Genomic DNA, 14,538 nt, shown 5'->3' with positions numbered 1-14,538 from the left:
ACAGAGTAACATTGATGCCAATGCTCCTGAAAGGCAGCAGGAGAGCCTAAAAAGTCTAATTGCACAGGGTGACTGCGGGCAGGAAGGTTTTCAGCTAACTGGCGTACTGTTAATCTTTAGAATACCTCCCCCTCCTCTGTTCGGATTCCCACTCCTTTTGTGGAAGTGCCACTGTTAGCTCCCAATTCTATTTTCTATTTAGGTGACTGAATTGGTGGTTGAACTTCTGACCTTGTAGCCCCTTTTCATAGCCTCAGACTGAACCTAGATGCCTTTGTAGAACATATTCACCCAAGTATTTTGTATGGCAAACCGAAGAGGATGGGATAAAGTACGCTTCTGAAATGTTTTAATTATATGTCCATTGTAAGCATCATTTTAGTCAGCCAGATAAATAAAGCAAATCAAATGAAATGACCTTGCGTGAAATTTAAGTTAAATAATCTTGTAGGAAGAGGTAGAGTTTGTCTTTTTACTTTTTATTTTTTTAGCATTCTGTACATTGATACAAAGGTAAAAGAAAAATGACTGAAACTTATGTGAAAAAACACTTCACAATTAAATCCACAATTTTATACATTTATCTTATTTATCAGTCAATGAAAATTGCCAATTATTATAAAAACAGGATAAATCATATCATGAAAGAATCAAAAAATAGAAAAAAATTCATAAAAAATATATCCAACTATGAAAAGTGTCTCTTGGTGTCTTCACATCCTTCTCTTCTGTGTGCTTATGTACAAAACTGAAAAGAAAAAGAAATAAACTGAAAAAATCCTGCTCTTAAATATCACAGTAGCAAGTTTTAAAAGCAAACAGATTTTGGCCTGACACCTCTGAAATTTAAAAGGAATTCTCATACCATACAATTAATTTCAGAACCACTATATGGCCAGTTTTATGAATCTAGACCTGGGTGTGATATCTTATAAAACTGTGTCCTAATCTTACCTATGTATCTGATTTACTTTGCAAATTGTGACCAGGAAGATAAAATATATGTCAAAGTCCCTGGAATCTAAGAATGCTTAATAATTAGAAGTATAAGAATTATACTTTAGGAAAGTAAATTAGTAAATCAACCAGGCTACATTTCAAATTAAGAATAAATATCATATTTTCATCCACCTCCCCAATATAAACTCTAAACTTGCTGTTTATTTTCTTAATTGCAACATGATAAATGAGAGCTAAGGAGTTTATTTTCTTTAAAGATACCAAAGTCCTTCTTCTGAATTCCCTGTTAAAGTCTCAACTTCTAGTGCTATCCAAAGTTTTGCTTAGCTAGTCCTATCATGACCACCCAGCTGAACTCTTTAGGATATGTGACACATAAAAAGAAGAAAAAATTAGCTGACTGGGCCAAGCTTTTACCAGAGGTATATGAGCCCTCTCACCCGCCATGCCTACTCAGATTCTGACATATTTGTTCAAAGTGAACACAGCATAGATTAATCAACTAAGTCAGGATCCAAAGATGTGAATTTGGGAATTTAAAAATAACTATCACTGATTACATCATGGAAGAAGTAATATGAGAAGGAGTGTCAGAATGCCAGTATAACCCCCCTGGGAAACTGGACAAGTCCTAGATACAGTGTGCATGTGAAAGGATCTACCCTATGAACACTCACTCATAGAACCTAGCCTGCTGGTGACTGCTGCTTTCACCTGTCTTGAGAGGAGGCAAGATCATAACATTTCTTAGTAAAAGGAGGAAGTCAAATAAGAACAGTATGAAAATACAAGGAATTCTACATGTTAGGACTAAAAAGCAAGCAAAAGATGTATATAAAAATATATGAAAAAATTTGATACTGTAAGAACAGGGGATAGAATGTCTATTGTAACAATGTTTAATTCATAGCAAAGAGAGCCAACTGTTTTTGTTAAGGGGGTTGAAGATGTTACCCAGAATTAAAGCAATCAATAAAAATATGTGAACTCAAGAATCTCAAAATTCTATTCAGAGGATGGGACCAAAAAGGGGAGCTTGGTCAACGTATAATTCCCGTAATTTCGATGACTTCCCCTTCCTGCCAAAAGTTCAAATATGACTTTATTGATGATTTTCATTTTGAAACTACATACTTAAAAATAACCACAATAATCATAGCAATATATTAGCTGTTAAAAAGTTAAGTAACTTTACAACCATATTTCCTATTTTGCCATTTTTGTCAAACTAAAGGGTACAAATCGCCACAAAAAGCACCTGGATGTTTAATAGAGAAAGGACAAATAAGACTAAGTGTCAAATTATGCAAACCAAAGATAGCAGGGAAATGTGCCCATTTTTACAGCTCCAACATCCAGACTCTGAGAAGCCAGAATACTTGTTGGTAGAATATAATAAACTACATTCAAGAGAATAGGGTCCTGGATCAGTTTACCAATGCCCCTCAGTTCCTCATCAGTAAAGGAAGAAAAAGAATTTCTAGCTCCAAAATTCCATGAAGCATCTAAAAAAGAACTGGTCACACTGAAGATCTGAGACAGAAGCACTTAAAAATCATCAAAAGTAAAACTGAACTTTCGAATTATCTAAAAAACACTCTGGCGATCCTGATTATAAACAAACAAGTTTATTCTGGATGCTGTACAACTGTAGAGTGAAGAAATGTTACCATTGTTTCCTCGGATAAATGCATCCCCATACTTATTCTTCAGTTGTCCATTTACATATTCTTCTGTCTGCTCCAAGGCTATGTTCATGTAGCCATCCAGGCACGCCAGGACCCCTGCAGACAGATTTAGTCAAAAAGAAGACACACAGAGCAAATAAGAGTTGAGAAATTACAGGGTATACCTAAGAGCTGACAATCCCTTTATTCATTAGCTCCTAGATGCTTAATATAAAAATCCACACTGTAAACGAAACACAATAGACCTAAGCACAAAACAGGTCTTTACTCTATGCCAGTGTGAACGAAGGCTAGGAAAGCAGTCATGCACCCACTGGTACTGGGAAAAATAACAAGCTGTCATCTCCCTCATGGTCTGTATGATCACACAGCAACTTTTAAAGTGTTCACAAAAGTAAAAAAATAAGAATATTCCAACTAAAATAACATTCTTGAAAGCTAAGGACAGGAGTGGGCAATTATGCACGAACAAATGATCCTCGGTTCCAGTGGCATTTCTTACTTTAGCCACTAAGTGAAATACGGGTCTGGCAGATTTATTTCATTCTTTCACAACATCTACTGCAGCAGATGAATGTACTCCAAGGTTAAGAGGAAGTCTCCACAATCTGTTAAAATAATAGAAGAGGAGACAGCAGGTGCTCCTGAAAGAACATCTTAAAGCTGTGACTCACAGTGAAGAGCAGCTTGAGAATACAGGGCAACATATTGCATTATAACACATCCCATTCTGTTTTGTTACAGTTATAATATTTTCCAATCAAAACTAATAGAGAAAATGGCTAAAAACATTCTAGGGAGCTTTCAAGGAAACAGTTTGAGTCAATCTTTTTAATTGTGTTAAGATGGTATAAATTTTGCAAAATTTGACCTGGAGATTTTTTTCAAAAGATGAAAATCTGTAAGCCTCTAACGGAGTCTCTAACTTAAAGTGGTATTTTCTAGAAAAAAATTTAAGTAAAAACAAATATTACACATTCAATTCAATTAGCCAAGTCAATAGTTTCATTTAAAGTCTTAACTTCATTAATATGCTTCTCACTCTCTGCCTCTGCCCCCATTATCCTCAAAACAAAAACGTTTCTTTTCAAAATTATGTGTGTGTGTGTGTGTGTGTGTGTGTGTGAGAGAGAGAGAGAGACAGAGACAGAGACAGAGAGATGAGAGGATAGGACATTAATCTAACAGAATTCTGCTATAAGCTATAAACTTTCAAAGAATCACAATGTATTATCAACAACTCAGAACAATTATTTCCTAGGAAAAGAAATCTTGATACAGCTTTAGTTTGTTTCCTGCTATATTATTTTACATCTAAAGCACAATTATAAATGAGTAGGAAACTTCTGAGACTTGATATGCAAAATCTATTTGAAAAATAATAAAAGAATTTCCAAATGAAATGTTCATTTCTAATCAAAACATCTATTCTCATAGCAAAGGTTTAAAAAAATAAATGACCTGCCCATAAGGTTAGAATTATAACCCTCTCCCTTCTCCATGAGATAAACTACTATAAGTAACAGAAAATAAGAAATTTTCTTCAAACTTAAAAAGAAACTGCTACAGAGAGCTATTAGGTGTCTTTACTAAAAGAATAAACACATTCTTTAAGTAAGGCTCTCTAGAAGTATAAAACATTTTACTTTAATATAGTATACAGGCCAAGAACAGACATTCATAAAAGGAGGAAAACTATGGTTACTACTCATGTGAAAGGCTGTTTAATCTCACTAGTAAACAAAGAATATATAAATAAAATGAGATATTACTTGTTCCCAATTAGAGTAGAAAAGATGAACAAAGCTAACATAAAGGTTGGTGAGAACATGAAGGATAAAGCTGCATACTCTTGATGAAGAGCCTCTTAGCATACTCTTTGATTTGGAAATCCTAGCCCAAGGAATTTATTCTAAATAAAGATATATGTCAAATGAGCGCTCAAGATATATGTCAAATGAACAGAGCTGTTTACAAAAGCAAAAAATTTGTAAACACCTAAATATCTATTATTTGGAAATTGATGAAAAACAAAAAGAAAACTATGGTACATCCACACAGGGGATTCCAACGTAGGCATTAAAATCTCTGTATTGTAACAGAACTAAATGTATTGTTTAGCATAAGAAAGAAATCAGGTTGTATATACAGCTGATTCCATTTATGTAAAATTATGCTTACATATATTGAGGTCAAATTTGGAAAAGTTGATTATCTCTAGAGAGTAGAATCTGGAGAGATTTTGCTTTCTTCTATATTTTTCTCCATTGTTTGCTTTTAAATTTCTAATAACAAAACAGAACTAAAACATGAATTACCATCACAAATAGAAAAATTTTCCCTGAAGAGTACAGAGAACAAAAAGTCAGGCTGGTTGATCTCTTTAATAAAGTGGGTCCTGAGAAGACACTGAACACAATGTCCCTACTCAAATCAATTGTCAAATGTACTCAGATCCCTAGAAGTCTACTTTGGGCTCATCAAAAGTTCATGGTGAGAGGCAGTACATAAATACTTTACAGTATCTCAGTAGTCAGTAAAAATCCATTAGTTTTGATATAAAAATCAAATTAAACTTGAGACAGGTTAGTAATGTCAAGAAACTAACGCAGTACATCATCACCAGAGTGGTTTCTTAACAAGGGCTTCTGAGTCAAGCTTGAATTTGAGTCCTAGCTTCGCCCTTACTAGGGGGAAACAACCAGTAGAGATTTCAAAAGATTTTTGTGAAGATAAAATGAAAATGTTTAGTAAAGTGATTAACACACACTGGGCATGTAGTAAGCTCTCAATAAAATAATATTTGCACGTATGGAAAAAGGAAAAAGCTCAAGAGATTACTATCATTAGGAATTATTCAGAAAACAGGCCAAGAAAAGTCCACACAACTTTATGCTACGGTTTAAATGTGTCCCCTCCAGAATTCATGTGTTGCCAATGTGATAGATAGCATTTTTTTTTTTTTTTTTTTTGAAAAAGAATCTTGCTCTGTCACCCCAGGGTAGAGTGCAGTGGCATCATCGTAGCTCACTGCAACCTCAAATTCCTGGGCTCAAGCTGGGACTTCGGGAGCATGTGCCATAAAGCCCGGCTAATTTTTCTATTTTTAGTAGAGATGGGGTCTCGCTCTTGCTCAGGCAGGTCTCGAACTCCTGAGCTCAAGCGATCCTTCTGCTTCGGCCTTCCAGAGTGTTACAGGCGTAAGCCACCACGCCTGGCCCAATATGACAGTATTAGGAGGTGGGCCTTTTAAGAGGTGAGTAGGCCAGGGGTCTCCTTTCTCATGAATGGAATGAAGGCCCTTGTAAAAGAGGCTTCACGCAGCATTCCACTAACTGGCTAGCTTGCCCTTCTGTCTTCTGCCATGTGAGAACACAGCATTTCTCCCCTCCAGGGGATACAGCCCTCACCAGACAACCGAACCTGCTGGCGCCTTGATCTTGGATTTTCTAGCCTCCAGAACTGTGAGAAAATAAGCTTCTGTTCTTTATAAATTACCCAGTCTGTGGTATTCTGTTATAGCAGCCCAAATACACTAAGACACTCTGCTAACGAATTAGCTAGCTGTACATGTGAATATTCCAGGTAATTTGACATACCTTAAATTTGGAGGATTAAGAATTTAGTAACATTAAAAAATGGAATTTGATTCCCTTTTTCCCATAAAGTTAATTTCAGAAGTATCAGAGCCTTTAAAAAGAGTATTCTCTACAAGAACAGAAAGGCATCTTTAGATACCCCATATGTTATATAAATAGGAAGTTCATGTTGTAAAATTATACTATCTAAATAGTTGCTTGCCAACAGTGAATAGGCCTGTGAAAACAAATGCTGTTGTACCACGACCGTGTTCTTCAGTCTAGTTATTCATGCCTAACTTGACTGGGAATCCCTACCAGGGAACTTATACACACTATCTCAAAGCAGAGACAGGAAATAAAGTCACACAAATCACTCAAAGTGAGAAGCATACGTCAATCGACAAAGTTGTCTCTCTAAAAGGAACCATCTCAGAGGTAGAAAAAGAGATGGGCATAAAAACTATTGATGTCCACTAATTTTTTAGACTATTGGGTATATTTAAGAGGTTAATAAAAATCTGTAAGTCATATTCATTTATGTAGTTACACCAGTGAGGATATGGAACAATAAAATATTACCTCGATAATCCACTCCAGAATTTAATTTTACCACAACTGGCCGTCCAATGATTTGCTTTAAGAAGTCACTAGGGGTTTGCTTCCGAAGACTCATTTTAATAATCCTGATTAGGAATATGAAAAAGAGCAATAAAGGTAAAGACAAAAGTTATTATTCAACAAAAAACCCTAAAGCCCTTAATATATTTATAGAAAATCAAGTATTGAAGGACCACGTATGAAGACTCATTACTCCATTACTACGTGACAGCTAACGTGGTAGCAATGAAGTGATGTTAAACTAAGCATTTTACATGCATTATGTCATTTCAGTCCCCACAATAACCCATGGCACAGCCTCATTGGAGAGTCTTGTGTTTCCAAAGCACCTGCTCTTAAGCACTTTTCACTACCACCTCACACATAGTCAGTATACCCATCACAACTGCCACTACCTCCATTTACTGAAGGTTATTTTATGTTGAGCACTCTAAGATCTTTATAAACACAGTTACATTTAATCTTTACAAGAACCCTGGCAAGGTCTTAAGATTACCATTTTTCTAATGAAAATAAAGGCACAGAAAGATTAAATAATTCGCCCTAAAATGTGATGGAACCAAAATGCAAAGAAACACTCAAGCTCAAATCAGTCCTATTTTAAAGTCCATGTTATGTAGGGTAGGCACATTTATGACTGATGCCTAAATGCTATCTCTGAAAAGAATTACAATCATTAATTGAGCTAATATTTGAGTCTACTATATGTCAGCATTTTTCCAAGCATTTTACATGTATTACTCCATTTAAATCTCACTACCTTATAAGGTAGGTATTGTTTTTATCTCTTTTACAGATGAAGAAAGAGACAAAGAAAGGTTAAACACCCTGCTCAAGGTCATATTGCTAGAAAGTGAACAGGCAGCTCATGTTCTTAATCACAACTGTAAACAGCCTTTGGAAAGTTGCTAATACAGCCAAAGATTTTTAATAACTTGATTATGATTATAGCAGATATGTCCTCTAAATAATAAAGAAAAAGAGTCTTAAAATTCAAGTATAACAGAAGTCTAAAATAGAGAGACAGCATACAAACCAAATCAATCACACACATAAAGTAACACATCACTCCTTTTAAAACTCATCTTGTTATATAATAGCTATCTTTCTCAAAATATTTTTATAAACAAATTAACAAAACTGTAGTTACTTAAGCAAAAACTGAGAGTAAAAAGATTCTGGAAATTAATTTTCCTGTTTTGGTCAAATTCAGCATCACTATTATTTAGTAGCCATATAGCACCGAGACTTAAAAACTAGTACTGATTCACTATTTTAAAGAGTCTCTTCAAAACTCAAGTTGTTCTTTTGTCTTCAATTAAAATTTTCATTAAACATTCTTCCATAAATAGCACTGTTTATTTCATTCCAAGTCCAGCATTGAGACCTAACAATTAGTATGGATACAATACTTAAAGAATTCTCAAGAACTCAAATTGTTTTTGTTTTCAAAGTTTTCAATAAACATTCTTCCATAAATAGCACTGCTTATTTCACTCCAAGTCCATCCACTCAATAATCTGAATTTGGGTGTAGGGTTGTTGTTTGAAGATGTTCTCAAAGTGAATTTGTGCAGGATCAGCAGTTAGAGTAAGTTGGAACACTAGGTTATTGGTATTTTCATTTGTTCAACAAATAGGTACATGTACACACTGGGCAAGGAAATTCAAAAACATGTCATATACAAAGGCTCTAACTTTAAAGAACTTAAAGTCCAGAAGAATTTAAACTCTTGTTTAAAGGGCATGAGTAAACCAAAAGTAATCACAATTTAAGTAAAATAATATTCTTTAAGTAAGAAAAGTCAACATCCCATCCTAAGTTAAATAAAAGAAAACACAAATTTTGGAAACGATTTCTGAATTGTGGGCTGTCACTTTGGACTATCCACACCACCCACAAGGCTTAAAAGATGTTTTTAAAATGGGATCAACTGATTACTTTGCTCGATAAATTTTAATTTTTCCATTGAATTGCCAGCTTATTTTTTTAGCTCCACAATCTCAACAGATAATAAAAATTACAACTACTATTCAGAACAACCACTATACATTCAGAACTCAGACCACACAACAATTTTATTTATGCTGGTTTAAGTACAGGGAGAAAAATTACAAAGTAAATACTGTAACAGATTCAGTACCTTTAATGAGCTTCATAAAAACAAACAAATCTTCCCATTCATCTGTAAACTGCCTTGTTTATGTCTTGGGCATGTGCTTTTGTGGTTGAACACATTTAGACAGAATATAACTCTAAAGGCCTGTTACTCAACTCATGACTGTTGGGTTCATTTCCTACTATAGATGCTAAATCCCATTATGCCATAATTTCTTCAGTACAAAACTGAGATAAAATTATTTCTTTTATGTTAAAAACCACTAAAATGCATTGTGATGTGAAAATCTAGTTCACAGGAATATTATTAACTACTTTATTAGTAATTTCAACTATTTCTAGAGTATTCATAATTTAGGAGGAAAAAAATTTGTAAAGCAAAAACTTGGAAGGAAAGTTAAAAGTTAATGACTGTCAGAAAAGACTATCAGGTGTCTGACAGTATAGGTTATTTTAAACATGTTATTAATATTACCTTTCTGCACCTTTTTAAAAACCACAGATATGTTCTTCTAAGCTCCAAAAGTAACACCTCATCCATTAAGCTCATCTTTATTCCAATTATTTAATAACATCAATCTCTCCCTTCTGAGGGCAATCAACACTTGAAACGTTCATGGACCATATACTTGTCAGGCACATCGCTGGGATGTAACACAAATAAGACATGGCCTTGGGCCCTGAGAGTTTACACTCCAGGGGGGCGAAAAACATGTGAATGGAGAATTTTACAAAGGTGACATGTATTCAGATAGAATTATTCACAGAGAACAGGGGAGAGAAGACTCTCTAGCCTAGGTGTGGCAGATCAAAGAAGGATTACTAGAGAAGGTGACATCTGAGCCGAGTTTGAAGTAAAAGCAGGAGTCCACCAGCTGAGAGCAAAGTCTTAGCAAAGGCACTGGACAGTGTGTTTGGGTTTGAGGGTAAAATCTACACAGGCAATCAGGAGGCAGTTACAGAAGGGAGCAGTGCCACATTCATAGGTGAGTGAGGGCTAAGCCTCTAGGTCAGTTTCCTGAACCTGAATCATTTGGGTCACTTGGAAATTCTACTCAGTAGTTGTCGGGTAGAACCCAGGAATCTGCACAAGCCTAGGAGATTCTTAGAAACTGGCAAGTTTGGGAAATACTGCTGTCAGTGACAGAGGCCAGAGGAGGGTTTTAAGAAGGAACTTGCTTGGGTTCCACTTTCTGCTTCTCAATAGCAGAGTGGAGGTGGGCCATTTCACTTCTGGCATCATATATTTTGGGATTTGATACAATCTATCACTATGTACTACGTACTCTTACATTCTTTCCTTTTTTTTTTTTTAATATATGGGTCTTTTCTCCCTCAAAATATTGTAAGCCCCACGAAAGGAGAGGCTAACAAGATTCTCATTTGTTCTCCAGAATATCCACATTCTCTAAATCTCTTGCAAAAAATATTTTTAAAGTTATTTGGAAAGAATGTGGTTGCCTCAAACACATTTTATCCATCACTTTAGGAAAGCCATATCTTTTTTTACATTAGTCTTCATTAGGCTTCCTTGGTTCTCCCTGTTACTTAATGACTTGCCCATAAATCCATTTTGTATGAGCAAATTGGTCTTGACACCACAATTTTTCCCATCACTCGGCTCAAGTAATTTTAAGTTTTCATCTTTTAAATTGGATAAGGCAGAAGGAACAGTTCTGACAATTTCTGAAGCAAGAGATAAGACTCTTGAACCACAAACACGCAGGAGGATAAAGACCTTTCTTCAGGGTCACCTTGGTAAAATTTCTCCTTTTAAAATTAAAGTCATAATCACTCTCTGTGCCTCCTCTCCCTCACCTGACTCCTACTCAGGCTTGCTTTAAATGACCTATTTTCATAAATGGCTATTAAGTCAAAGGCAGTATATTTTCTGTCAGAAGCTACTGAGAGGTCTAGTATGAGAACATCTGCAAACTGCCCTGTAGAGGTTTTATTTTTTTGATAAAAGAATGGAGGAGAAAAGAACAAAATTTTATTCATCCAACTATATGGCAGGCTGTGTTAGATTCGCAGCAATTCCCACAGAAATCCTGTGAGGTCAAAAGCAGAACTAAGGTGTGACCCCAAAGGTACAGATGCCCTTTTGAATATGTTAAGATTCTCCTATTAAACCTGGGGAATGGTCATAGAGATGGTGAAAAATCCAGCTGGAGAGCAGTAGCACAGGTAAAAAAAATATATATCTAAAGCGACAAAGTGATTTTGAGTTATGCCACTGAGCAGGAGACATGAAAATCCTTATTTCTTGGCAATGTTTACCTGTAAACTTTCACCTACTTTTAGAGTATTTACGGTTTAGGGTGAAATAAATTTGGAAAGCAAAAAACTGCAAGGAAATATTACAATCCAAGTAAACGCACCACTGGATTAATACATCAGTGTCCGAGGAGGGGATCCGACAGTGAGAACAGCTAAGTAGCTCCTTTCTGAGCCAGTGGAGTGCCTAGCTAGCTGGCTTTCGAAGGCTTCATACCAATCCCTCCTCCCCGAGTGGCAGGGGCTACTTCCCTCTCTCCCTCCACTCAGAGCACCTCTTTCCACTCTCAGTCCCTGGCCCTTTTCAGGATGTTTTGTAATTTTCCTGTTTGCTGACCAGTCTTCCACGGTGGGTTCTAAGCTTCTCGGGGACAACAGGGAAAACACCTTACTCATTTGATATTCCTGGTACCTTAGCACACTGCCCAACTCTGTGGAAGAGACGCTCAAGGCCAGTGCCAAGCAAAATGCCTGTCCCACCCCCACTCGCCCAAATTATTGGTATAGTGGCTAGTACAGTATCATGCATGTACTTCAACAGCTACTAACCTAGTAATACTTCTGTTAGTGACCACCAAATAAAAGAAAGATGGAGAAAACAGAAATGTTTCTATTTATTCAAGAACCAGCTGCATACATATCTACAGAGAAGACACCACAATTTACATTTTATAAAGTTCCCCAGATAATTCCTATAAGCAAGTTGTTCTCAACTGGGGGTGATTTTGCCCCCCACCCTTGGGGACATTTGGAAATGCCTGGGGAGACTGTGAACTGTCAAGACTAGAAAGTATGATGGTACTACTGGTATCAGTGAGTAGAGACCAGAGATATTGCTAAACATTCTACAGTGCACAGGACAGCCCTCTGCAACAAAGGATTATCCAGCCCAAAATGTCAAATGAGCTTGAGAAAACCTGCTATAAGTTCTAAAGTCAAAAAAACATTGTTCTCCAGTCTTAAAGCAAGGAGTTTTAAAGAAATATTCAAGGTATAACAAATAAGAACCAATAGCTACAGTCTGACCAGATGATGAAGTATAAATTATAACTTATTAGGGATATTTTATTCCAACATCCAGGGAATCTGAAAACAACTGTCAAAATCTGGAAAAGGCTGTCTAAATAATGGATTTCTAGACCTGGCCAAGAAAAATGGTTACTGCCCCATTTTTCAGTGTTACAGTTTCCTAAGATGATTAAAATCTGTTACTCAGTACAATCTTAAAAGTAGCAAATAATCCAGGTGATGCAAACATCTTTTAAATTCTAGTATTTAGTATGCCACAGTTCAGTGAGAGACTGCCTGATGCAGCATAGAGAGTACTCACTTGGGAGGCAGGAAACCTGAGTTCTAATCCCAGCTCTGCTACTTAATTAGCGATGTCACTTGGGTAACTTATCCTTTCACCTCTCATGGCCCCAGGTTCCTCATCTGCAAAATAAGGGAGGTATGCTAGATGACCACTGAAGTCTCTTCCTGCTCTAACATTCAGTTAGCCTATGCAGTAGCTCCAATAATACATACACATACACACACATACACAAACACACACGTGCACTTCTGAAGATTCCTGAACAAAATTCAAGTAAGCAGAACTGCCAGACACCACCATCAATAATACTAATAATCCCAAAGAGAGGCTGATATATGAGAAATGAATTTTGAGTTACCATACTTTTGGTGAAACAGGTATAGTCATAAGTGAATGATGTAAACTGCTAAAAAATTTCTGAAAAACAATGTGGCAATGTGTATGAAGACTAAAAAAGACATTAAATCACAATACCTAATCTGATAATTTCACTTCTAAGAATCTAGTCCAAAGAAATAATCTGAAAGGGGGGGCAGTTTATCATAGTATTACCTGGGATGCTAAAATGATGCAAAAACTCAGAAATAAACTAAGTACTGCAAAGTCGGGGAATGGCTGAATAATTTATAGAACCTACGCTGGGACCTACAATGATGTAAAAGGCGGCCAATCAAAAGAAGACACAAAATTAGAATGAGACTTAGGAAGAGTTTTTAAATGGAAAACTAAATATACTGTTAAGCGATAAGATAGGTACAGTTTTAGCTCAAGTTGAAACTAGCACATACAAGAGAAAAACAGATTGTAGGTGAAAGGGTTTAGTGAATATTATTTTGCTCACTAAAGTCTTCTGTGTTTTCAATTTTCTATAATAGTCACTTATGACTGAGGGGACGGGGTAGGGTGAGCCACTATCAATATTATCTGCATCCTCTTGGACACTCTGAACAAAAATACCCTCTCTGCATGCGCGCGGACACACACACAGACTGAAAACCTCTGGTGACAGGGCTTAACACCATACAGTTGTGGGGATCCCCTTCCTGACAACCCGGTAAGACGGGCTAGTTCAGATTTTAATTGCTGGCGTCAGGCGCAGCCACCCCGATGTAGTGGAGGCCCTGCAATTCCCTGCAGCCCAGGAAACCGGGGGAAGCCTGGGTTTGGGATCCGCTTTCCCGCCGAATCCCCGGGTTAGCGTCCGGTTCGCTGGGGGAAACCGGACGACCAGGAGCGGTCTCGGGAGCCAACTCCGTGAGAGCCGGGACCGTGCAGCTCCAGCCCGCGCGAGCCAGGCGCTTCGCGGAGAGTGGTTCCCGACGCCGACCATCAGAGACCTCCCGGCCACTCCCGGCGCGGGGGAGAGAGCGCGGGCGCGGCATTTCGCGGGAACCGGCCCCCGGCGGGCTCTGAGCTCCGCGCTCCCGCCCCGGGGCCCCGGCCCGCTCCCGCCAGGCCCTTTCCCGGGCTGCCTGGCCCTTTCCTGGGCCGCTGCAGCCGCCTCTCCCCGGCGCGACGGAACGCTGCGGCTTCGAACCCGGGGCCGAGTGCAGCCCCACCCTGGGGCCGCGCCGGCCGGCTCACCTCGCGGCCGGGATCCAGAACCCTCACTCCAGGCGCCCCACAAACCCGGCCTCCGCGGACACTCGCAGCGAAAACCGAAACCGCCGAGGTAGCGGCACTTTTCTGCCTCAGCCAATCAGTGCTTTGCTAGGCTACGGGAGCTCGCAGGGGCCGAAAAGGCCGGTCCACGCCGGAGCGCGCAAATCCAGGAACGCTGGTTTGTCTAATGGCAAAATTGGAGCAGTGGAGTTAAAGGAGAAAGCGCTGGTGTTCTTTCTAATAAAACTCCAAATACAGAAACAAACAAACAAAAAATCAAGAAAACTGGAAGTGATCTTTTGGGCAGAATTTCTTTGCAGAAGGGTAAAAAAATAACTTGAAGTCATAGGAAACTGGAATTTACTGCTAAAGTAATGCC

General features: G+C 37.8%; 1 protein-coding gene across 2 annotated transcripts; it reads right to left on the bottom strand.

The window, feature by feature from the left end:
- Nucleotides 1-463: 463 nt before the first annotated feature.
- Nucleotides 464-14,269, bottom strand: LSM6 (LSM6 homolog, U6 small nuclear RNA and mRNA degradation associated). 2 transcript variants are annotated; one of them, XM_045552082.1, is made up of 5 exons: nt 14,142-14,243; nt 12,573-12,676; nt 6,809-6,912; nt 2,631-2,744; nt 464-748 (listed from the first exon to the last, which is right to left on the bottom strand). In XM_045552082.1, exons 3-5 carry the CDS (start codon nt 6,900-6,902, stop codon nt 714-716), a joined length of 243 nt encoding a protein of 80 aa, XP_045408038.1. In that variant the 5' UTR covers nt 6,903-6,912; nt 12,573-12,676; nt 14,142-14,243; the 3' UTR covers nt 464-713. The 2 variants fall into 2 exon arrangements, with proteins under 2 accessions (XP_045408038.1, XP_045408040.1); XM_045552084.1 differs by lacking the exon at nt 12,573-12,676 and having other exon boundaries at nt 14,142-14,269.
- Between the last annotated feature and the right edge of the window lie 269 nt (nt 14,270-14,538).

The sequence above is a fragment of the Lemur catta genome, chromosome 5, assembly GCF_020740605.2.
Source record: "Lemur catta isolate mLemCat1 chromosome 5, mLemCat1.pri, whole genome shotgun sequence".
Classification (NCBI taxonomy): Eukaryota; Metazoa; Chordata; class Mammalia; order Primates; family Lemuridae; genus Lemur; species Lemur catta.
This window is presented reverse-complemented; position numbering and strand designations above follow the sequence as displayed.

What these genes read in the sequence shown, in the direction of transcription:
- LSM6 (XM_045552084.1), bottom strand. Translation starts at nt 6,902, where the DNA reads ATGAGTCTTCGGAAGCAAACCCCTAGTGACTTCTTAAAGCAAATCATT. An exon ending in TTCTGGAGTGGATTATCGAG is followed by an intron (nt 2,745 to 6,808) that starts GTAATATTTTAT and finishes ATCTGTCTGCAG; the next exon opens with GGGTCCTGGCGTGCCTGGAT. An exon ending in ATTTATCCGAGGAAACAATG is followed by an intron (nt 749 to 2,630) that starts GTAACATTTCTT and finishes TTTTCTTTTCAG; the next exon opens with TTTTGTACATAAGCACACAG.